The 24,242-nt window shown below is 51.5% G+C and overlaps 1 protein-coding gene across 1 annotated transcript; it reads left to right on the forward strand.

Annotated features, from left to right (window-relative positions):
- The first annotated feature begins 2,423 nt into the window (after positions 1–2,423).
- On the forward strand, positions 2,424–8,782 carry LOC139241183 (CCN family member 1-like). The gene is made up of 5 exons (XM_070869834.1): positions 2,424–3,003; positions 3,875–4,088; positions 5,134–5,460; positions 6,139–6,341; positions 7,061–8,782. Exons 1-5 carry the CDS (start codon positions 2,956–2,958, stop codon positions 7,361–7,363), a joined length of 1,095 nt encoding a protein of 364 aa, XP_070725935.1. The 5' UTR covers positions 2,424–2,955; the 3' UTR covers positions 7,364–8,782.
- Positions 8,783–24,242: the final 15,460 nt, after the last annotated feature.

Below are 24,242 nucleotides of genomic sequence, written 5' to 3' on the forward strand. Positions count from 1 at the left end.
AAGGTGGGAGGGTCGCAGGGTCAGAGGGTCGCAGAGTCGCATGGTCAGAGAGTCACAGGGTCAGAGGGTTGCAGGGTCAGAGGATGCGAGGTTTGCAGAATCAGAGGGTTACAGGGTCAGAGAGTCACAGGGTTGCAGGGTCAGAGGGTCGCAGGGTCAGAGGGTGGGAGGGTCGGAGGGTAAGCGGGTGGGAGGGTCGCCGGGTCAGAGAGTCGCAGGGTTAGAGGGTTGCAGGATCGCAGGGTCAGAGGGTGGAAGGGTCAGAGGATGGGAGGGTCAGAGGGTTGCACAGTCAGAGGGTTGCACGGTCGCAGGGTCAGAGGGTTGGAGGATGGGACGGTCAGAGGGTCACACGGTCAGAGGGTCAGAGGGTGGGAGGGTCAGAGGGTCGGAGGATGGGAGGGTCAGAGGGTTGCACGGTCAGAGGGTCAGAGGGTGGGAGGGTCAAAGGATCGGAGGATGGGAGGGTCAGAGGGTCGCACGGTCAGAAGGTGGGAGGGTCAGAGGGTCGCACGGTCAGAGGGTCAGAGTGTGGGAGGATGGGAGGGTCGCAGGGTCAGAGGGTCGCAGGGTGGGAGGGTCGGTGGGTCACATTTGGGAGGGTCAGAGGGTGGGAGGGTCGGGGGGTCGGTGGGTTACAGTTGGGAGGGTCAGAGGGTGGGAGGGTCGGGGGGTCGGTGGGTCACAGTTGGGAGGGTCAGAGGGTGGGAGGGTCGGGGGGTCGGTGGGTCACAGGTGGGAGGGTCGGGGGGTCGGTGGGTCACAGTTGGGAGGGTGGTGATTAATTCGATCTGCGGGTGTGGCCAGTTTTGTGGGCGGCGCCTGTGTCTAGCGCGATAGTTATTAAAACTAAAAAGAAAGACGTGGATTTATGTAGCGCCTTTCACGACCACCGGACATCTTAAAGCTTTTACAGCGAATGAAGACTTTTGGAATGTAGTCACTGTTGTAATGTGGGAAACACGGCAGCAAGCTCCCACAAACAGCAATATCATAATGACCAGATAATCTGTTATTTTTGTTATGCTGGTTAAGAGATAAATGTAGAGCAAAAGTTTGCAGAAACTTGAGCTGCGCTGTACGTAGCTTGCGATTAAAATGCTGCGATCCTTTGTGCCATTACGACGACTTAAGGCGAATTTTGCCAAAAGATCGGCGCAACCGATCAGAAGGTCTACATGGACTAATTTTAACCTGAATCAAACTGGATTCACATCACTATACATCCCTGTACCTACACCTCTGTAAATCGATCAGATATGGAAATCTTTTCCTGAGCTCACAGACATTCATGGCAGGGGGGGGGGGGGGGGGGGTTGCAAAAAACATGGGAAAATGTCCAAAAGGCTTTTTCCAGAGCTCGGTCCTTGGAGAGAGAAACAGCCCATTAGCCGAATGAGGAAACCTGGTTGGAATATGTGATGATCAAATACTGAAACACAGATCCAGAGTAATGTGCTGAGCTGATAAGGCAGCGATGATGTCAGGGACTGGCCAGCCCAGGAATGTGCTTTTCCATTCAGTCCTGGAGCTGACATCGGCGGGAGGAGGGTATCCTCCGTGCTCTAATTAGGCAATAATGGAAAAATGTTCCTCTGTGACCTCGACAGGGGCCAGAGATTAGGAGCATATGGCCAGGCCCAAGGGTGATGTAAGGAGGGAGGCACAATTGTAGTGAAGAGTTCTCTGTAATCGCTGCTGTATCGGTCTCTTTATTCAGGACACCCTCGAAACTTCAGAGAACCCCTTTCCCAGCCTTGTTTCACTGTCTCCCTCTCCCTCCTGGAAGCTGTTTGTGATTCTCCCGATTTCCTGCTCCACAGCCCAGGGGCTGTGCCTCAGCCCCCTGGCACTGCAGAAACACACCTTGTCAGCATGTGCACCAGTCTGGGCGGGGGAGATTTTCATCGATGTATTTATTTATTGCTGGGATGTGGGCGTCGTTAGCAAGGCCAGCATTTATTGCCCGTCTTGGCCTCCAAATCTCCGTCATTAACCCGATCAGTTCATCTGAACCCTGACTGAGCAGCATTCCTGCTGCCTGGCCTGTATTTTGCTGGGAGGTGGGAGCTGTTGTGTGCAGCCTCAGTCTGTCACTGTGCCAGCTCCTGTCTGCTGTGAAGCTCGAGTGTGGGGGCACCATGTGCCCTGGGTTGGGGGATACACAAGCTGCCAGGGCCAGTGCATACTGGGGGGGACAGTGGGTCGATTCCCCGCCGTCTGCAGCCGCCCCGCCCCCTCCCCCCCTTTTATGAATGGGCTCCATTCATGGGCCGCCCGCGCACGCGCTCTGGGCTTCGGAATGGAATGTCTGGAGTAGAGGCTCGGTCCTGATTGGACGGCCAGCAGAGGCCCCAGCCAGCTCGAGAGCCAATGGGAGGGACGGTGCTGCAGGGAGAAGGCTGTATAATTAGCGGGGGCACCGAGAGAGTGACAGCATTGGCGAGACAGAGAGAGAGAAAATAACAGCATTGGACAGAGAGAGAGAAAAAATAACAGCATTGGACAGACAGAGAGAGAGAGAGAGAAAATAACAGCATTGGACAGACAGACAGAGAGAGAGAGAGAGAGAGAAAATAACAGCATTGGACAGAGAGAGAGAGAGCGACAGAAATAACAAGGATCTGACATTAGAGAGCTCGAGGGAGAAAGGAACTGAGAGAGAGAGAGAGAGAGAGAGGACACCGGCATTGGACGGAGACAGGATTTGAGAGACACCGACACAGAGATAGACAGGGGGAGACAGAGAAACACCAGCATTAGGCAGAGAGAGAGAGAGAGCCCGGAGCTGAGGCACAGAGCGAGAGAGCATCAGGCGGACACAGGGCAAGGGGCTGAGAGAGACACAGACAGAGCCGGGGTGTGGGTGCAGAGACGGAGAGGCGGACAGGGGATCATAGAGGAACTCCGGGACCCTCAGCCGCTGCCGCTTGTGTCTGAGTGTGTTGGCGAGAGATGGGCCGACTGGTGCTGTTCACGCTGCTGTCCCTGGGCTGTGCTCTGGTGAGAATCGCTGCTTTCTGGCTTGGCATTGCTGTGTCGGGGGATCCCGGCTGTGGAACAGTAACTTTGCTCACAAACCTTTGCTACAATGTTTAACTGGACTTTTGGTCATGTAATATGTTGAAGCAGACCCTTGTTGTGTACCCCACACCCAGCTCTGTGTGTGTGTCTGTCTCTCTGTCACTCTGTGTGTGTGCTCCCTCTGTGTGTGTGTGTGTCTCTCTCTCTCTGTCTGTCTCGCTCTCTCTGTCTCTCTCTTTCTCCTTGTCTCTCTCGCTCTCTGTCTGTCTCTCTGTCTCTCTGTACTCCCTCTCTCTCTCTGTACTCCCTCTCTCTCTTTCTCTGTACTCCCTCTCTTTCTCTCTCGCTAGCTCTCTCTCTCTCTGTCTGTGAGTGTGTGTGTGTCTCTCTGTCTCTGTCTCTCTCCCTCTGTCTGTCTGTCTGTCTCTCTCTCTCTCTCTCTGTACTCTCTCTGTCTCTGTCTCTGTCTGTCTCTCTCTCTCTGTCTCTATCTCTGTGCTCTCTCTCTCTTGTCTCTCTGTCTCTCTGTCTTTCTCTCTGTCTCTCTCTGTGTCTCTGTGCTCTCTCTCTGTCTCTGTGCTCTCTCTTGTCTCTCTGTCTCTCTCTTGTCTCTCTGTCTCTCTGTCTTTCTCTGTGCTCTCTCTGTCTTTCTCTGTGCTCCCTCTGTCTTTCTCTGTGCTCTCTCTTTGTCTCTGTGCTCTCTCTGTCTTTCTCTCTGTCTCTCTCTTGTCTCTCTCTCTTGTCTCTCTCTCTCTCTCTCTCTCTTGTCTCTCTCTCTCTTGTCTCTCTCTCTCTGTCTTTCTCTCTCTCTCTGTGTGTCACTGTGCTGACTGTGATTGTCCTTCCCCAGGTGACGGGCGGCTGCCCCACAGATTGTTCCTGTTCCTCGGGCCCGGCCCGCTGCCCCCCCGGGGTCAGTGTGCTCCTGGACGGCTGCGGCTGTTGCAAAGTGTGTGCCAAGCAGCTGAACGAGGACTGCAGCGTGCGGGAGCCCTGTGACCGGCTCAAGGGCCTGCAGTGTAATCGAGGGGCCGGCAGCTCAGCGGGTGGCGGCATCTGCAGAGGTGAGTGTCAGTGTCAGTGACAGTGAGAGAATGGTACTGCCCCAGGGCCCAGCCCTGTTACCCCACGGCGACCTCTCTCCTTCCCTCCCTCTCCTACCCACCCTCTCTCCTTCCCTCCCCCTCTCTCTCTCTCTCTCTCCCTCCCCCTCTCTCTCTCGCTCTCTCTCACCCTCCTCTCTCTCCCTTCCCCCCTCCCTTCCTCCCTCCCTCCCCCTCTCCCTCCCTCCCTCCCCCTCTCCCTCCCTCCCTCTCTCCCTCCCCCCCTCTCTCTCTCCCTCCCTCCCTCCCTCTCTCTCTCTCCCTCTCCCTCACTCCCCCCCTCTCTCTCTCTCTCTCACTCCCTCACTCCCCCCCTCTCTCTCTCGCTCTCTCTCTCTCTCTCTCTCTCACCCCCTCCCCCCCTCTCTCTCTCTCACTCCCCCTCTCTCACTCCCTCCCCCACCATGACTGGGGTTTGGGTTTGGTGAAGGAACACCTTTGATTGTTTTCGGGAGGTGGGTTGCCGTGCTCTCCTACTGGGATTCAGCAGAGGATGGGCGGGGAGATGGCAGCACATCGAGCTGCTGAGGTTGGGACAGATCGGGAGAACCCGGCGCAATTCTCCGCCCGGCCCGAAATTTGCTGCAACGGCGAGCAAACGGAACTAACGCCACAGACATGGAGAAATTCGTTGTATGTGGGTGCCCGGTTCCTGGTTCCGCACCTTCCTAAATACGAACATCGCATCGTAATGGGTTTGTACTCGGGGCCGGAATTTCCCCGAAAATGTGCGTCTTGGGAATGGTGCACACGTGGCGTTAGCCATTGTGCTGCAGAAATTCCAGGAAATGATGCCATTTCATTCCCACGCCACAATTTGCATTTGTGCTGCTTCAAGTTGACCCTTGAATAAGTTGAACAACTTGGCCCGGAATTTAGCGCATCTGCCCAATTGTTGGCGTAAATGGGATTTTGGGCTGGCCATCGCTCCAGCGCTGCATTGAGCCCACAGTGCCATGTCAATCCAGTCAAGCCTCCTGCTGACAATGTTTCTTTCTCCCAACAGCCAAGTCTGAAGGCCGGACCTGCGAATACACGGGCAGGATCTATCAGAACGGCGAGAACTTCCAGCCCAACTGCAAGCACCAGTGTACCTGCCTGGATGGGGCAGTGGGCTGCATCCCTCTGTGCCCCCAGGAGTTGCCCCTCGCTGCCATGGCCTGCCCCAACCCCCGGCTGCTCAAGGTCCCCGGGCAGTGCTGCGACAAGTTTGTCTGCGATAAAGTTGCCTCAAAGTACCGCGGAGTGACCTTCCATGACCTCACCGACCTGGCTGCCATCCGCAGCAACGAGTTGATCCACAGAAAGCACCACTCCCTGAAGGACCTGGCGGGTGAGTTACTCCCACGCGCTGCCAGTGTGTTCAGCTCACTGCTGTCTCAGGACATCTTATTACAGGAAATATGTGATTGCACTAGGGAGGATGTCATGTATTTGCTTCGTGGGTTCTTGGCTTAAGAATTCATAGTAGCACATTGCTATTAAGAACTAGTTGGTTTATTAGCAAAGGTTTAACAATCACACTACACATTACCAGTTCATCCACCAGGCTCTCAACCACCTGCCTCATCGTAGATCCCCCGAACCCAACTGGCTGGGGTTTTATTGAGTCATGTGAACATCACGTGACTGGCTAAGCCATTCCCAACTCAACAGCTCTACAACTATTTTTGTAAAACTTTAAAATCAAGTGCCCCCTTTTTAAGGGCACAATAAACAGGTCTACAACTATTTTAGTTGAAACCATCAAACAAAAATCAAATGCCCCCTAGGGGGCACTAAAACTGACATACGTGGTGGCCAATCACAGAAGTGTCCAATTATAGCCACTACACAGGCCCATTGGTATCTGAATAAACAAGACTACAAATACCACTTGAATAGTTTCCGTGAGTTTGATGCCTTGTGCAATTCAGTTCCTGTGCCTATTTTTAGAGTCCACTTGCCTTGCTATGAAAGTCGGATTGTGCATGCATAGATCTAAAGCTGTTCCTCACTTTCTCCCCCCCAGCTTGGAGACCGCTGTTTGAAGGGCGCAGATTCCCCCAAACCAAATGCATTGTCCAAACAACCCAATGGTCCGAGTGTTCGAAAAAGTGTGGCATGGGCGTGTCGACCCGGGTCACCAGCAACAACGCCGACTGCAAGCTGAAGAAGGAGACACGGCTGTGTCAGGTGCGGCTCTGCAGCCAGCCTGTCTATCCCAAACTGAAGGTGAGAGCCTTTGCACCAACTTACTCGCCTCTCGGTGCAAGGTAGCTGGTAACACGCTGGACTGAAAGTGTCCCCTATTGCAGCACGACCATTGAAGGGTTTGGGGAAATTGCATTAGTATCTCTTGTATGCGTCAAGATGCTGATGAGTTTTATACTGTCGACTGGGCCTGTATTCACTGGAGTTTAGACGAATGAGAGGGGATCTCATTGAAATGTATAAAATTCTGACTGGGTTGGCTAGACTGGATACAGGAGAATGATTCCCCTGGCTGGGAAGTCTAGAACAAGGGGTCACACAGTCTCTGGATACGGGGTAGGAAATTTAGGACCGAGATGAGGAGAAATGTTTTCACTCGGAGGGTGGTGAACCTGTGGAATTCTCTACCACAGAAGGCTGTGGAGGCCAAGTCACTGAATATATTTAAGAGGGAGATAGATAGATTTCTAGAAACAAAAGGCATCAAGGGGTATGAGGAAAAAGCGAGAATATGGTGTTGAGATAGAGGATCAGCCATGATCATATTGAATGGCAGTGCAGACTCGAAGGGCCGAATGGCCTACTACTGCTCCGATGTTCTATGTTTCTATGTCTGTTGCATGTAGCTGGGTGTTGGGCGGGGAAAGGGAGGAGAACGTGGGACACAGAAATAACGTGAAGAGACTGTTGCTGTAGGCTGGTGGAAGCTGAATGGTTAAACCGTTCCTTATCTCTTGCAGAGAGGAAAGAAGTGCAGCAGAACCCAAAAGGTCAAGGAGCCAATCCGCTTCACTTACGCTGGCTGTAAGAGTGTGAAGAAGTATCAGCCCAACTCGTGCGGCCTGTGCATAGACCATCGCTGCTGCATCCCACTGAAGACCCGGACAGTCCGCGTGCAGTTCCACTGTCAGGATGGCCAGACCTTCAACAAGAACATGATGATGATCCAATCCTGTAAATGTGGCTATGACTGCCCCTACCTGAACGAGGTGGCCCAGCCATACTTCAGGCTGCACAATGACATCCACAAGTTCTTAGAATAGAAGCTAACCTTCAAGCCCTAACCTCTAAACTCTGAGAGACTGGGCCGAAGACGCGGTATCGGCCATGTGACCTGAATGTGTGGCCTTCTGGCCTGATGTCAGTCTTGAACCTCACCCAGGAATGTGCTGGGATCAGCAGTGACTGTTTTCGGGTGAGGGTATTGCACATGGTGTAATCATCAGACAAAAATAGTCTCGGTTACTGTGTGGAGGTGGCTGTAACTTTCCACAGGACTCCTCTCTCTCCATGGGAGCAGCACTCGGCCCAGCACACAGCAGATTGTGTCCCTGTTGTACAGGCCGGGATTGGGGGCTTCAGTTCAAGTGATTTTAACTGGACGATAACGTCAGTTGGTGAATGTCTTTGCTTGCAATCTGCAGCAAACGCATTGATCTGAGCCCTTGGCATTCCCTCCTGGCAGCCGAGCTCTTGCCCTTTCTGGGACAGTGAGTGACCTTTCTTCTATTTCAACTTGCACAGGACTTCAGCCATCTTGGAGTTTATGCAGCGGCTTTGTTTCAGAAGCCTGTATCTTGTCCTTCGTTTTTGAGCCACTTATCAATGTGTGTGTAGTAGTTTTGTGTCTGGAGTTGAGTTACTATATCCTGTCGCACCATCGGATGGGATTATTTACACTTCAAAGGGAGCTGTGGATCTCAATTGGGACTCACTAAGTTGACTGACAATGTCAAAGGAATGTGATGAAAAGGTGGTCTGATTTTCGATTAGTGTGTAGTACAGACTTGGGTGCAAATGGTCAGCGGCAGTTGGGTGAGACCAGTTTGTCCCTCCTCCCCCCCCCCGCCCCGCACCATGTGTGAGACACGTCAGGAGCCAAAACTAGCGGGTGCAGAGGGGGCAAGGGCAGAGGGGGCAACTGGCGCTGTACCCTAACTCTGCCAACCTGTGTTGGTTGTTTAAACCAGCTGCTGCCTGCCCCTAGTCCCTGGGCTTCCTGCTGGGGAATGTACCGCTGAGATTGTACTCACTGACCATATCCTTCTCAACATTGGATTGTGAGACATCCAAGGCTCCACACAATGACAACAGGCTCATTTGCCCGACTTATTTCTCAGTTTGTTGTGGGGATGGATCTGAAGTCTGTTGGTTCCTTTGTAAAACCAAGGGCTACTGTGTGTAAAGCTGTCTGGGCCGTATCCACTTCAGTGTCACTGTCCGTGTCGCTATGAGCAAGGTCGCTGTGACACATTGCCCATCATTGGTCTCCGGCAGATGCCAGGCTGCGGGGAGCAGATGAGTTGCAGTCGGTTGGCCCACACTTCTGTTCATTCCTGTATTGTGTATTTATCAACGTGTGGCATATTTTTATTTTGGATATAAATTGTAATATAGTGGATTTTAAAATATGTATTTTTGAAAATTATAAGGATAAAATAAATTTATTTTATAGAAATCAATGTTCACTGTGTGCGGTTTGATTGAACCCTTTCATCATTCCCTTTGGTTTTGATCATCCCCTGAAGATGCTGGGGTTTGGTTTCCAGCACCGCGACAGTGCAGGCACTTCGTGTGACAGCAAACTGAGAGCCCCCACAGCCAGCGAAGCCCCAACTCGCTGTATTGAAGTGGGGTCCTTCCTCATCCGTGTTCAATCTACAGACCCTGCTTTCATCCGTTTATCTATTGGGAAAATTGTCCCATCCCCTGAGACAGTTCGTGAGCCAGAGTGTGACTGGATCGGCCTGGTGTGTGGATCCAGAGCAGGGCCCCTTCCAGACCAGGTCCTCACCTGGGGTGAAAAGTTCCCTGCTACTTCAAGGATTTATGGGAAATGCATACCCTGGTATCGCAACACAATAGGTGCTTGCAGCAGAAATATGTTCATCATGGAAATGTAGCGGGGGCTTGGGGGTCAATTAAATGCTCCAGAGATCTGGCAGAGAACAATATTTTAGAGTTTGTGTTAGTAACAAGTCGCTTTGTAATTTTTAAAATCCCAAATTGCCTTTTAGCTCGGCCTGTTCCTGGCACTCACTGGGTCAGTAAACCTTTCACAGTCACATCTTCTAAACCCTGCAAGATAACTTGCTGCAGAGCTTTCTGTACCACTCCCCGAGGATGGTAAACCATCCTGTGCAAACCATTCCCGTGGCCCTATCCCGCCTGTGCAAACCATTCCCGAGGCCCAATCCCGCCTGTGCAAACCATTCCTGAGGCCCAATCCCGCCTGTGCAAACCATTTCCCGTGGCCCTATCCCGCCTGTGCAAACCATTTCCCGAGGCCCTATCCCGCCTGTGCAAACCATATCCCCGGGCTTTTGCTGGCAAGCTGACACACTCCATGTAACAGCTCAGGCTCAGCTTTCCATTTGGATTTATTTCTGGAGTTCATTCAGCGCAGTGTCCTCTCTTTATCTGGGACATTTACATCAGCCAAGCCCAAAACCTGGACAGTGAAAGGATTCACAGATTGGTAGCCGGCAAACTGGAGATTGAATTAAGCAACGCACAAAGTTACTGATAGATCATTGGTAGGTCACTGATTGGGTGATGGGTGGTGCAAAAATAAGGATTATTGGCTAAAGGATTGCTAGTTGAGGACTGCTGTTTAAAGGGTTATATCTGACAAGATGGAAAACTGCCCAGGTTTGTCCTGTCCACAAAAAGTAGGACAGATGTAATCCGGCCAATTACCGCCCCATCAGTCTGCTCTCAATCATCAGCAAAGTGATGGAAGATGTTGTTGACAGTGCTATCAAGCGGCACTTACTCACCAATAACCTGCTCACCGATGCTCAGTATCGGTTCCACCAGGACCACTCGGTTCCAGACCTCATTACAGCCTTGGTCCAAATATGGACAAAAGAGCTGAATTCCAGAGGTGACGTGAGAGTGACTGCTCTCCACGGGCTGGAGTCATACCCAGCACAAAGGTTGCGGTTGTGGTGGTCGGAGGTCAATCACCTCAGCTCCAGGCCATCGCTGCAGGAGTTCCTCAGGGCAGTGTCCTAGGCCCAACCATCTTCAGCTGCTTCATCAATGACCTTCCCGCCATCATTAGGTCAGAAGTGGGGATGTTCGCTGATGACTGCACAGTGTTCAGTGCCATTCGCAACTCCTCAGATAATGGAGCAGTCCATGCCCACATGCAGCAAAACCTGGACAACATTCAGGCTTGGGCTGATAAGCGGCAAGTAACCTTTGCATGACACAAGTGCCAGGCAATGACTATCTCCAACAAGCGAGAGATTACCCACCGCCCATTAACATTCAACGGCATTAGCATTGTTGATTACCCCATCATCAACGTCCCAGAGGTCGCCATTGACCAGAAACTTAACTGGACCAGCCACATAAATACTGTGGCAGCAAGAGGCTGGGTATTCTTTGGCGAGTGTCTCACCTCCTGACTCCCCAAAGCCTTTCCACCATCTACAAGGCACAAGTCAGGAGTGTGATGGAATACTCTCCACTTGCCTGGATGAGTGCAGCTCCAACAACACTCAAGAAGCTCGACACCATCCGGGACAAAGCAGCCCGCTTGATTGGCCCCCCATCCTCCACCTTAAACATTCACTCCCTCCACCACCGGCGCACCGTGGCTGCAGTGTGTGCCATCTACAAGATGCACTGCAGCAACTCGCCAAGGCTTCTTCGACAGCACCTCCCAAACCCGCGACCTCTACCACCTAGAAGGACAAGGGCAGCAGGCGCATGGGAACACCATCACCTCCAAATTCCCCTGCACGTCACACACCTAAATGGAAATATATTGGCCGTTCCTTCATCGCCGCTGGGGCAAAATCCTGGAACTCCCTCCCTAACAGCACTGTGGGAGCACCTTCACCACATGGTCTGCAGCGGCTCGATAAGGCGGCTCACCACCACCTTGCCTGCGACACCTATATCCCAAGAATGAATTTAAGAAAGCACAGTGTGCTGCTCTCTCATCACCTGCCATTCTTTGTAACCATCAGCTGGGGAGCAGAAACCTGTTGAAGCCCATCTGCCTGTTCGAGTCCTCAAGCCCGCAGTTTCCATCAGTCTGACAGACCATAGGGACACTTCCGCACTTATCTACATACAGAGCTTTGCACTGAAGGTAGCGCCGGGGTTCAGTAACCCAGACATGGCATTGTGGGAATTTAGCCAGATATAGCCCCTATACCGATCACCAGCAGAGAGCTCTGTTCAGCTTCCCACTGCTTATTCAACTAGACCACTGTGCCCGTTCGAGAGGGAGGGGTCCACTGGAGTGAGAATTCTGAAAGCGTGAGAAAGGGTCGGCTGTGTGGGGGGAAGACTCCTGGCCGAAGAAGTGGGCACGAAGGCGAAGGTGGCGGAAAAAGAGCTCAGCATTGTGCCGAGCTCGGAATTCATTGAGGTAGGGGCGTAAGGGGATGAAGCTCAGACCTTTGCTGAGGACTGATCGTTCGGGGTCAGAGAGAGGAAGGTCAGAGGCGATAGTGAAAACATGGCAGGGGATGAGATTGGAAGAAGGGATGGGGTCAGAGGGAAGTGTAGGGGAAGACTGTTCCGGAGGGATGTTAGTGTCTGTTTGCAACCCTGTTTGCAAGAACAGAGAGGTTAAGAATGAGCGTTTAGGAGGAAAGTAATCACAGTGGTTTTTAAAGGCAGGGAGACTGTAAAGTCCTGTCCCCTCAGCACAGATTCACACGGGGCATGCAGTGAAGTCAAGGTCACTCTGGACCTGCACCTTTATTTCACAGCTCTGGAATGCTGCACTTGCCTGAGACCTGTCCTTATATACCTGTCTCTTGCAAGTGCACCCCTGGTGGTAAGGTATGCTGGTGGTTACAGGTCATATCTTATTACAGTCATGTATAGCATGTTAGGATACAGTTATATATAATAATGTAAGATACATGACATCACCCTCCCCCAGGGTCTTATTGTCTTTATAGGTTCAATCTCTCAGGTGGTCTACGCTCTCGCGTGGAGCGTCTGAGTTGTGGTTCAGTTGTTTGCCTTGGTGTCTGTTTTTCTTTGGGTGTGGTTGCTGGTATCTCGCCTGGGCTGTCTGTTTCGATTGGTGTGATTGTTGTTGACTCGCCTGGGCTGTCTGTTGGGATTGCCCTTTCCTCAGGTTGTTCCCTCTGTCTGTCCACCAGGTGTGATGCAAGTTCCACATTGTAGTCTGCCTCTGGTTCCGCAGTGTTGTTGGTAAATCTGCTTTTGACTTGGTCTACATGCCTCTGGCAGGTTTTGCCATTGTCCATTTGTACTACCAGTAGCCTGTTTCCATTTCCTTGCTCGTTACTGTCCCTGCAAGCCATTTGGGACCCCTGCCATAGTTTAGTACAAACACTTTGTCCCCTATCTCATTTCATCCCCCCCTCGAATTTATGTCATGGTACTCAGTCAGCTTACGGCGCTTTGCCTCAACGATTTCGTGCATGTCTGGGAGGATTAATGAGAGCCTTGTTTTTAAAGTCCTTTTCATCAACAGTTGCGCGGGGGGGGATCCCAGTCAGTGAGTGCGGATGAGATCTGTATGCCAGCAGCAGTCATGACAGGTGACCCTGCAGCGTGGGACCTTGGATTTTAAGCATGCCTTGTTTAATGATTTGCACTGCTCTCTCCGCCTGGCCGTTGGAGGCCGGATTGAATGGTGCCATCTTGACGTGATTTATGCCGTAGTCAATTATAAAGTCTTGGAATTCTGCGCTGGTGAAGCACGGACCATTGTCACTGACCAATATGTCAGGGATTCCGTGCCTTGCAAACATGGTTGCGAGGCTCTCCACAGTGGTGGAGGTTGTGCTCAAGTTTAAAATGGTGCATTCGATCCACTTTGCAAATGCATCTACAACTACGAGGAACATTTTGCCCATCAATGGGCCCGCATAGTCTACGTGCACCCGCGACCATGGTTTGGTAGGCCAGGGCCAAGGGCTCAGTGGAGCTTCCCTGGGGACATTGCTGAATTGGGCACAAATGGTGCACCTTCGGACGCAGAGCTCCAAGTCCGCGTCAATACCAGGCCACCAGACGTGGGATCTGGCTATGGCCTTCATGAGAATGATCCCCGGGTGCTCGCGGTGGAGCTCCCGGACAAATGCCTCTCTGCCTCGTAGAGGCATGACTACTCGGCTGCCCCACATCAGGTAGTCTGCTTGTAGTGATAGCTCATTCATGCGCCTGTGAAAGGGTTTTAATTCCTCGGGGCAGGCATCACGAGCCTCTGCCCAGTCACCGGTTATGACACAACTTTTTAAGGATAACGTGGGGTCGCTGGTCGTCCAGGCTCTGATTTGGCGAGCCGTCACGGGCGAACCTGTGGACTCAAAGGCATTGATTGCCATGACTATCTCACAGTCCTGTTCGTCAGACCCTTCCGTGGTCGCCAGGGGTAGCCTGCTGAGCGCGTCGGCACAGTTGTCTGTGCCTGGTCTGTGCCTTATGGTATAGTCGTCAGACGCCAGCATGAGTGCCTACCGTTGAATTCGCGCCGAGGCATTGGCGTTTATTGCCTTGCTCTCGGATAGGAGGGACGTGAGGGGCTTGTGGTCAGTTTCTAACGCGAACTTGGCCCCGAAAAGGTATTGGTGCATCTTTTTAACACCGTATACGCACGCGAGCACCTCCTCTCCACCATTCCGTACCCGCGCTCTGCCCGCGAAAGTGACCTGGAGGCATAAGCTATAGGTTGTAATTTGCCCGCACTATTGACATGTTGCAAAACGCACCCGACCCCATACGCTGACGCATCGCATGTGAGAACTAGCTTTTTACCTGGGTCAAAGAAAGTCAAAACACTGTTGGAACACAGAAGGTTGCGTGCCTTATTGAAGGCGCATTCCTGGGCTTCCCCCCAAAACCAATCGCACCCCTTCCTGAGTAGCATGTGGAGAGGCTCCAGCAGCGTGCTTAAGTTCTGCATAAAGTTCCCAAAGTAATTGAGTAGCCCGAGAAAGGCGCACTCTGAGACATTCCGGGGCCTGGGTGCCAGGCGAATTGCTTCTGTTTTGGACTCTGTTGGGTGGATTCCATCAGCGGCAATCCTTCTGCCCAAAAATTCAACCTCGGGTGCGAGAAACAGGCACTTGGATTTCTTGACTCGTAGGCCTACCCAATCCAACCACTTTAGTACTTCCTCCAAATTACGGAGATTGGAGTCAGTGTCCCTGCCCGTGATAAGTATGTCGTCTTGAAATACAACCGCCCCGGGATGGACTTGAGCAGACTCTCCATGTTGCACTGGAATATGGCAGCTGCCGACCTGATGCCGAATGGGCATCGATTGTACATGAAAAGGTCTCGATGTTGATGGTGGTGAGTAGCTTGGATTCCTCGGTCAATTCTTGCGTCATATACGCAGATGTGAGGTCAAATTTTGAGAAAAGTTTACCTCCAGCCAATGTGGCAAATAAGTCTTTTGCTCTGGACAGCGGGTACTGGTCCTGTAGGGAGACTTTGTTTATGGTAGATTTGTAGTCCCCACAGATTCGTACGGATCCATCAGGCTTCATGACTGGGACGATGGGACTTGCCCAGTCGCTAAATTTCACAGGTGATATAATGCCTTCCCGCAGAAACCTGTCTAGTTCGTGTTCAATCTTTTCCCTCATCACATAGGGTACAGCTCTGGCCTTGTGATGGACCGGTCTAGCATCCTGTGTGATGTAGATTTTGACTTTGGCCTCTTTGAAAGTGCCCACACCTGGCTGAAAGAGATGTTCAAATCACTTTATAACTGTTGAGCAAGAGGTCCGTCCCTCTAATGACATGGCATGGACATCATCCCATTTCCAGTTTAGTTTTGCCAGCCAGCTTCTCCCCAGCAGTGCTGGGGGGTCTCCGGGGACAATCCACAGGGGAAGTCGGTTCACTGTCCCTTTGTGTGTGACAGAGAGCATGGCGCTGCCAAGGACTGGTACGATTTCTTTGGTATAGGTCCTTAGTTTGGTGTCGACCCTTGTGAGTTTTGGTCTGTCTCTTTTATGCGGCCACAGTTGTTCAAATTGTTGAGCGCCCATGAGAGATTGACTCGCTCCCGTATCCAGCTCCATGTTGACAGATATCCCATTGAGTAGGACCCTCGTCATTATAGGAGGCGTCCTGTTGTAGGAGCAGCGGCCATTGATCGTGTTGACCCGCTGTACGTCAGTGTTCCCACCATCTTCTGGTCCGCTTTCCGACCTATCCGATTCGTATACCAGCCGAGCTGCCGTTTTTTTGCACATGCGGGCCAAATGCCCTGTATTTTCACAATTTCTGCAAACAGCCTGCTGAAATCGACATCCCCTTGACGAGTGCCCACCACCACACCTCCAGCATAGACCTGTTCTATTGTTCAAAGTGTTCCCAAAGAATGAGCTGCGTCTGGCTGATCTCTCTTGAGCTTCTCTCAGTTTGTAGTTGATTACTCGCATTGTGGGTTGATGAGGTATGAACGGCCGTTCCTGTGGCCCTTGATGGCTTCTGCCTGCTGTCGAGAGCCTGCTCTCCTGGTTTTGTCTATGTGTGGGGGTAGCAGCTTATTTAGTGCTGTGAACTTCTTGTTCCGATATTTTGTTAGTTGTCGTACCTGCATTGTAAATCAACCTCGTTTCTTCTTCCCCAACCAAGAATGTCTGTGCAACCAGTGCTGCTGCCTCTAAGGTCAGGTTCTTGGTCTCTATGAGCTTTCAGAATATGCCTGCGTAGCCTATTCCTTCAATGAAAAAGTCTCTCAGCATTTCTCTCCTCAGTTCATCGGAGAACTCACATAAACTAGCCAACCTCCGAAGTTCCGTCACGAAGTCGGGTATGCTCTGGCCCACACAGCATCTGTAGTTGTCGAACTTGTGTCTGGCCATGTGTAGGCTGCTCACTGGCTTCAGGTGGTCTCTTACCAGTGTGCTCAATTCTTCAAACGACTTGCTTGCTGGTTTCTCAGGTGCCAACAGATCCTTCATTAAAGCGTATGTTTTCGAGCCACAGCTGGTCAAGAGATGGGCTCTTCTCTTGTCTGCCTTATCGTCGCCCAGCCAGTCTTTGGTTACAAAGCTTTGCTGGAGCCTTTCTATAAAGTCCTCCCAATTGTCTCCCGCATTGTACTTTCCATCTGATCCGTTGTTCGCCATTCTGTGGATTCTGTAATCCCGTAACTCATCGCCACTGTAAAGTCCTGTCCCCTCAGTACAGATTCACACGAGGCATGTAGTGAAGTCAAGGTCACTCTGGACCTGCACCTTTATTTCACAACTCTGGAATGCTGCACTTGCCTGAGACCTGTCCTTATATACCTGTCTCTTGCAAGTGCACCCCTGGTGGTAAGGTATGCTGGTGGTTACAGGTCATATCTTATTACAGTCATGTATAGCATGTTGGGATACAGTTATATATAATAATGTAAGATATATGACAGAGACAGTACATGAGGAGCAGGAATCATTTGCAATATCAGCTTGCATAGTTACCAGGAAGGGAAGCTGGGAGGTCAGCAGTTTAGTGGGAATAGAGTCGTCAGCAGGGGCGAGTCTCGTGAACAAGATGAACTGAGGGGAGGGGGCACATAGAGAGAGACACTGGTCCAAGGCTAGGAAGAGGCTGAGTCAGAGCGTGGGTGGGGGGAGGGGGGGTGGACACGGGGAATAAGGGGACGCTGCAGCTGGACTGGTCACAATTCTGGTGACAGTGAAGCCCATGAGCTGCTCGCACTCGATGATAGAGGTGGATGGGGCACACTGTTAGAGCGGGAGGGGGAGGGGCACTCGCTGTTAGAGGGGGAGGGGGGAGGGGGAGGGGCAGGGGGCACTCACTGTTAGAGGGGGAGGGGGAGGGGTCACTCACTGTTAGAGGGGGAGAGGGCACTCACTGTTAAAGGGGGAGGGGGAGGGGGCACTCACTGTTAGAGGGGGAGGGGGAGGGGGCACTCACTGTTAGAGGGGGAGGGGGAGGGGTAGACCTGGTGATGAATGGCTCAGCCAGTTATGCACCAGATACACTCAGGTCTGCATTCCTTGGACTGGAGGAAACAGATGGAGATCTTAGCTGGGAAAATGACTGAGATGACACAATTACAATCACTAAGTAGGTGGTACCCAGTAAGATAAGTGCTCAGTAAGTAGCGGAAGGGATTGTAGATGCATTGGTTGTAATTGATCAAAATTCCCTGGATTCTGGGGAGATCCCAGCAGATTAGAAAACTGCAAATGTAATGCCCCTATTTAAAAAAGGATGCAGACAAAAAGAAGGAAACTATAGACCAGTTAGCCTAACATCTGTGGTTAGGAAAATGTTGGAGTCCATTATTAAAGAAATGGAAATTTCGGTCAGGAAGAGTCAGGATTTATGAAGGGGAAGTCATGTTTGACAAATTTGCTGGAATTCTTTAAGGATGTAATGAACGAAAGGGGAACCAGTGCATGTGGTGTATTTGGGCTTCCAGAAGGCATTTGACAAGGTGCCACATAAAAGGTTACTGCACAAGATAAAAGTTCACGGGGTTGGGGTAATATATTAGCCTGGATAGAGGCTTGGCTAACTAACAGTTAGCTAGTTAGTTAGCCAGAGAGTCGGGATAAATGGTGTATTCTCTGGTTGGCAACCAGTAACTAGTGGGGTGCCGCAGGGATCAGTGCTGAGACCCCAAGTATTTACAATCTATATTAATGACTTGGAAAAGGGATTGAGTGTAACGTGGCCAAGTTTGCTGATGATATAAAGATGGGAGAAAAAGCAATGTGTGAGGAGGACACAAAAAATCTGCAAAAAGACATAGACAGGCTAAGTGAGTGGGCAAAAATTTGGCAGATGGAGTATAATGTTGGGAAAGTGTGAGGTCATGCAATTTGGCAGAAAAATCAAAGAGCAAGTTATTATTTAAATGGAGAAAGATTGTAAAGTGCTGCAGTACAGCGGGACCTGGGGGTACTTGTGCATGAAGCACAAAAGGTACAGCAAGTGATCAGGAAGGCCAATGGAATCTTGGCCTTTATTCAAAGGGGATGGAGTATAAAAGCAGGGATATTTTACTACAGCTATACAGGTATTGGTGAGGCCACAGCTGGAATACTGCGTGCAGTTTTGGTTTCCATATTTACGAAAGGATATACTTGCTTTGGAGGCAGTTCAGAGAAGGTTCACTAGGTTGATTCCGGGGATGAGGGGGTTGACTTATGAGGAAAGGTTGAGTAGGTTGGGCCTCTACTCATTGGAATTCAGAAGAATGAGAGGTGATCTTATCAAAACGTATTAAGATTATGAGGGGGCTTGACAAGGTGGATGCAGAGAGGATGTTTCCACTGATGGGGGAGACTAGAACTAGAGGGCATAGAATAAGGGGCCGCCCATTTAAAATTGAGATGAGGAGAAATTTCTTCTCTTAGAGGGTTGTAAATCTGTGGAATTCGCTGTGGAAGCTGGGACATTGAATAAATTTAAGACAGAAATAGACAGTTTCTTAAATGATAAGGGGAAAAGGAGATATTGGGAGCGGGCGGGGAAGTGGACCTGAGTCCATGATCGGATCAGCAATGATCTTATTAAATGGCGGAGCAGGCTCGAGGGGCCATATGGCCTACTCATGCTCCTATTTCTTATGTTCTTATGTTCTTATGTAATGGGAAGATTTCGTTCAGAACAAGGGCATCAAAGGTGCAAGTGTGGGAGTGGTTGAGCAAATCAGCGGCTGCAGAAGTATTGTGGTGCAGAGGCTGGGCAGTTGGGAATTTGAAAGTCCAGTTATAAGTGAGTTGAGGAAAGGTTTTTCCAGGGCAGAAGCAGAATGAAATGGGGTTGGCAGGGTTTAGGGGATGTGGGTAGTGATGAATACAAGGAATTGATTGGAGGTCGCTTTGGCTGATTTCAATGCCACAGGAGTACAGAAGCAACAGGGGAAGGCAATGCCAAGGAGGAGGCCATCAATATGGGTGCGAGAGTTTATATGGAGGGAGTGTTTATAATGGAGGGAGAGTTTAAGGGAGGGAGAGTTTATGGGAGGGAGGCTTTAAGGAAGGGAACGGTTAAGGGAGGGAAAGATTAAGGGACGGAGAGTTTAAGGGAGGGAGTGTTTAAGGGAGAAAGGGTTTAAGGGAGGGAGGATTTAAGATAGGGAGGGTTTAAGGTTTCAGGTTGGAAAACTGTAACTCTTGGGGTGCCACAGGGATCAGTGCTGGGGCCTCAACCATTTACAATTTATATTCATGACTTGGATGAAGGGACCGAGTGTAATGTAGCCAAATTTGCTGATTATACAAAGATAGGTGGGAAAGCACATTATGAAGAGGACACAAAGAATCTGCAAAGGGATGTAGATAGGTTAAATGAGTGGGCAATAATTTGGCAGATGGAGAGAGACTACAGAATTCTGCGATACAGAGGGATCTGGGGGGGTCCTTGTACATAGAAACATAGAAACATAGAAATTTACAGCGCAGAACGAAGTTATTTCGGCCCATCGTGTCCATGCTGGTCGACAAACATCTGCAAGGTCCTTGGTCAGCAGCCCTAAAGGTTACATATAAACCTATGAACAATGACGGAAAGTTCAACGACCCCACGAGGGTCATCAGGGTGAGTACCCTTCACATTTATGTAGCCCTGACATGGTTGCAACATCACTGTCTCACACAATGTGAAGTGTTTGATGGAGCTGCCCCTTCTCTATGTATTCCAGGCCATGGTGTGGGTTGTTGACACCACCTGGAGGCTCAGTTCACCAGCCATGCCCTCTGCATTCAGGATGCACATACCCCCTTGTACCGTAATCATTGCCAACTCTCCTCGCACTCCACTCCCACTGAGGATAAGCATTTTATAAACATCACCCTGAACCGCTATGCTACTCGCCTCTCATCTCCTCCCAATCTTTGACAAACCTCAGCCACCAGCCCCACAGATTGAAGTGATGACATTTGCACATCCACACAGTGTCAGCTATTGAACTATGGAAGGCACATGTGGCACAACAGGAGGGGGACCCTTACTGAACCCTTCTTATTGCTCTAATTGCAGGCCAAGCTCTCCCACAACAGACAGGAGCAACGACGAACAGGAGGCGGACAGCCTGATCTGCTGGAGCTGACCGAGGTGGAACAGCGAGTCTCGGTCCTCGGGCACCCCAGTCCGCACAGTGGCCGGGGGCCATGCCGAGCCCCCTTCGGGGAGTGAGAGTATGTAAATGGAACACGCGACTGCTGTGACTTCATTCACCCCTAATATGAAGTGGCCTTGCCCCTTTACGTGTACATGTCCAATGTCGCCTTCCTGTTCTCACCCTGCCCCCTCCCCTGCTGCTAACCACACCTCTGTTGTTTTCTGCTTACAGCGCCCAGCCTTCCCGTGAGGCATCTACATCTGGCCACGGAGGAGACGATGAGGGAGGGAAGGACAGTGAGCTGCCTGAACCTCACATCTGGGGACGAAGGCGATTTCCTAAGCTTTGAGGACATTGACGCTCCTGGCCCCAGTGGCCTACAGCAACGCCGAGCGTGAGGGGAAGCTCAGAGGCCAGCTCCCCAGAGGGTGAGTCCTGCTCAGAGATAGGCAGATGTGGACCTGGACTTGGTGGCAGTGTCCAGGGAGAACACACAGATGCACCGCAAGCTCCTGGGTGCATTGGTTAGGATCTCTGAGAGCATCGACAAACTTGCTGTGAGGCTCCCTCATGCATTGTCTGTGCATCTGCGGACTCCAGCGAACCCATCCCTGCCCACTCACAGAGGGCCATCGCCATCCCTGCCCACTCACAGAGGGCCATCGCCATCCCTGCCCAATCACAGAGGGCCATCGCCATCCCTGCCCACTCACAGAGGGCCATCCCTGCCCACTCACAGAGGGCCATCGCCATCCCTGCCCACTGACAGAGGGCCATCGCCATCACTGCCCAATCACAGAGGGCCATCCCTGCCCACTCACAGAGGGCCATCGCCATCCCTGCCCACTCACAGAGGGCCATCACCATCACTGCCCAGTCACAGAGGGCCATCGCCATCCCTGCCCACTCACAGAGGGCCATCCGTGCCCACTCACAGAGGGCCATCACCATCACTGCCCAGTCACAGAGGGCCATCGCCATCCCTGCCCAATCACAGAGGGCCATCGCCATCCCTGCCCACTCACAGAGGGCCATCACCATCACTGCCCAGTCACAGAGGGCCATCGCCATCCCAGCCCACTCACAGAGGGCCATCGCCATCCCTGCCCACTCACAGAGGGCCATCGCCATCCCTGCCCACTCACAGAGGGTCATGTATCCTACATGGCTACTGTTGGTACTATCACAAAGTGTGCCACCAGAGGGCACGGCAGTGGGAAACTTGCAGGTTACCTGTGCAGGTGTGCCTGGCCTCGTGTAAAAGGCAGGCCACCAGGTGTGATCCTCACTCTGGAGTTATCAATAAAGAACTACGGTCACTACAGTTCAAGTACAACACATTGCCTCGTGGAGTCATTATCAGAGCATCTAGGGACACAAATATTAGCGACGACATTACGGACTTTCACGCAAAAATGGCTACCCTTGGTACGTTGCAGCAGTTCGCCGATGGTGATAATTGGGACGCCTTTGTGGAGAGGCTCGACCATTTCTTCACAGCAAACGACCTGGCAGGCAACAACCCGGCCACACTGGCTGGCAAGCGCAAAGCTATCCTGCTAACCAGTTGTGGGCCCACCGTCTATGGCCTCGTCAGGGACTTGCTGGCACCAGCGAAGACAATGACCAAGACGTACGAGGAGCTCGTAACACTGATCCATGAGCAAGTCAAGCCCAAGGAGAGCATCCTCACAGCCAGACACCGGTTCTACACCCACCAACGGCCCGAAGGCCAGGAAATCGCGAAGTACACTGCAGACCTCAGGAGGCTGGTGGCACCGTGCGAGTTCGGCGACCACCTGACCGAAGCGCTGCAGGCCATTTTTGTCATTGGAATCGCCCATGAGGGTCCTCTTCATAAGCTACTATCGGCGAATACCACAGTCACCCTGCAGAAGGCCATCGCTGTGAACCAGGCATTCATGACCTCGACCTGCGGCTCTGGGCAGATGACTTATCCTCAGGACTCAAACTCGGCAAGTACTGTGCACAGAGTGGTGCTTTTAGAGGCTGGACTGTAGAACGTGAACCTTCTGAAGGAAGAGAGAACAGGCCCCCGAGTCCCTTAACTCAGAGTCCGCTGAGGGGGGCTAACCGAGTAGCCCCATGTTGGCGCTGTGGAGGGAATCACAGGGCTCACCAGTGCTGTTTAATGACGATGTATGCAAAGGCTGCAGCACAATGGACCACCTCCAGCGAATGTGTAAGAAAAATATGACTCACTGTGTCGATGAAAAGTCTGCAGATGGCCATGAATCCAGCGCGGATTATGAAACGATATGCAGAGAGGCAGCTCAGCCCCACGATGAGGTATATAGCGTGTTTACCTGCACCACCGAATGTTCCCTGTTGAGGATGGAAGTCGAGACAGCTGCCGTTCCAGTCTTCATGGAAGTGGACATGGGAGAGAGCCAGTCAGTAATGAATCAAGAAGCTATGGGACAATCAGGCTGAACGACCCATGTTGGTCCCGGTTCAGGCAAAGCTGCGCACCTACACCGATGAACTTATCCCAATCATAGAAACATAGAAACATAGAAAATAGGTGCAGGAGTAGGCCATTCGGCCCTTCTAGCCTGCACCACCATTCAATGAGTTCATGGCTGAACATGTAACTTCAGTACCTCATTCCTGCTTTCTCGCCATACCCCTTGATCCCCCTAGTAGTAAGGACTTCATCCAACTCCTTTTTGAATATATTTAGTGAATTGGCCTCAACAACTTCCTGTGGTAGAGAATTCCACAGGTTCACCACTCTCTGGGTGAAGAAGTTTCTCCTCATCTCGGTCCTAAATGGCTTACCCCTTATCCTTAGACTGTGACCCCTGGTTCTGGACTTCCCCAACATTGGGAACATTCGTCCTGCATCTAACCTGTCTAAACCCGTCAGAATTTTAAACGTTTCTATGAGGTCCCCTCTCATTCTTCTGCACTCCAGTGAATACAATCATTGGTAGTGCGGATGTAAAGGTACTCCATGATGGCGAGGTGCATAAGTTACCTCTGTGGATTGTTGCAGGGATCAACGCTACTCAGAAGAAGATGGATGGAGAAGATCCATTGGAAGTGGGAAGACTTCACCCCTTCAGTGATCGACATCCTCCGCGCTCTGAGGCAAAACAAGCCTTCACCTGAGGTTGGATCCAGAACCAGAGGGCAGACCAGCACAGCACCCGAGACACAGACCGCTCAGCACGACTGCGTGGAGATGATCCAGCTGAGACGACCCAAGCCCACCTTCCAGGCTCCAGTGGCAGGACTCCAAAGAAGCGACTTCCCAGCTTCGGTGGCAGAACCCGGGGAGAAGAGGATCATCGTAGTCGACGTCGTGGATGGAGGAAAGATGACGCCCGAACCACGAGGTGATGCGCTGAAGAAAAAGATGGCGGCGGCTAGACCACGAGGTGCAGCGCTGATGGAGCAACACGTGGCAACAACGGAGAAGACGATTGGGGTAAAGAAAGCAAGGCTCTCTTAAAGGAGGCCTGCAACCCACCACACTTAAAGGGACAGTTCCACATTCTCAATCAATGTAAGAGCAACTGTGAGTTAGAGGTAAAATGTGTAACTGATGATCAGAGTTGTGTACATGTAACGAGCAAGGAAAAGTCACGCAATCAAGATCGGAGCTACAGGGTATTCACAATAAGGAATGAAACATTGTGCGATGTAGGATTTCAACTGCATACAGCCAATGCAGCGGGCAAACACCCATCAGGAGCACCCAGGTCCAGCGAGCTACCCAAAACTGTGACCTGCATCCCTGCGACCAGAGTTATGCACCATGGAGTGTGGCCTTCAGCAGCCAATTCACACGAGCTGCAGAGCAAGTGGAGGGCAACGGCACCAGTATCGATACCCTGCCCCTGATC

This window comes from Pristiophorus japonicus, assembly GCF_044704955.1.
Source record: "Pristiophorus japonicus isolate sPriJap1 chromosome 24 unlocalized genomic scaffold, sPriJap1.hap1 SUPER_24_unloc_1, whole genome shotgun sequence".
Lineage (NCBI taxonomy): Eukaryota > Metazoa > Chordata > Chondrichthyes > Pristiophoridae > Pristiophorus > Pristiophorus japonicus.

What these genes read in the sequence shown, in the direction of transcription:
- LOC139241183 (XM_070869834.1), top strand. Translation starts at nt 2,956, where the DNA reads ATGGGCCGACTGGTGCTGTTCACGCTGCTGTCCCTGGGCTGTGCTCTG. An exon ending in CTCCCTGAAGGACCTGGCGG is followed by an intron (nt 5,461 to 6,138) that starts GTGAGTTACTCC and finishes TCTCCCCCCCAG; the next exon opens with CTTGGAGACCGCTGTTTGAA. An exon ending in CTGTCTATCCCAAACTGAAG is followed by an intron (nt 6,342 to 7,060) that starts GTGAGAGCCTTT and finishes TATCTCTTGCAG; the next exon opens with AGAGGAAAGAAGTGCAGCAG.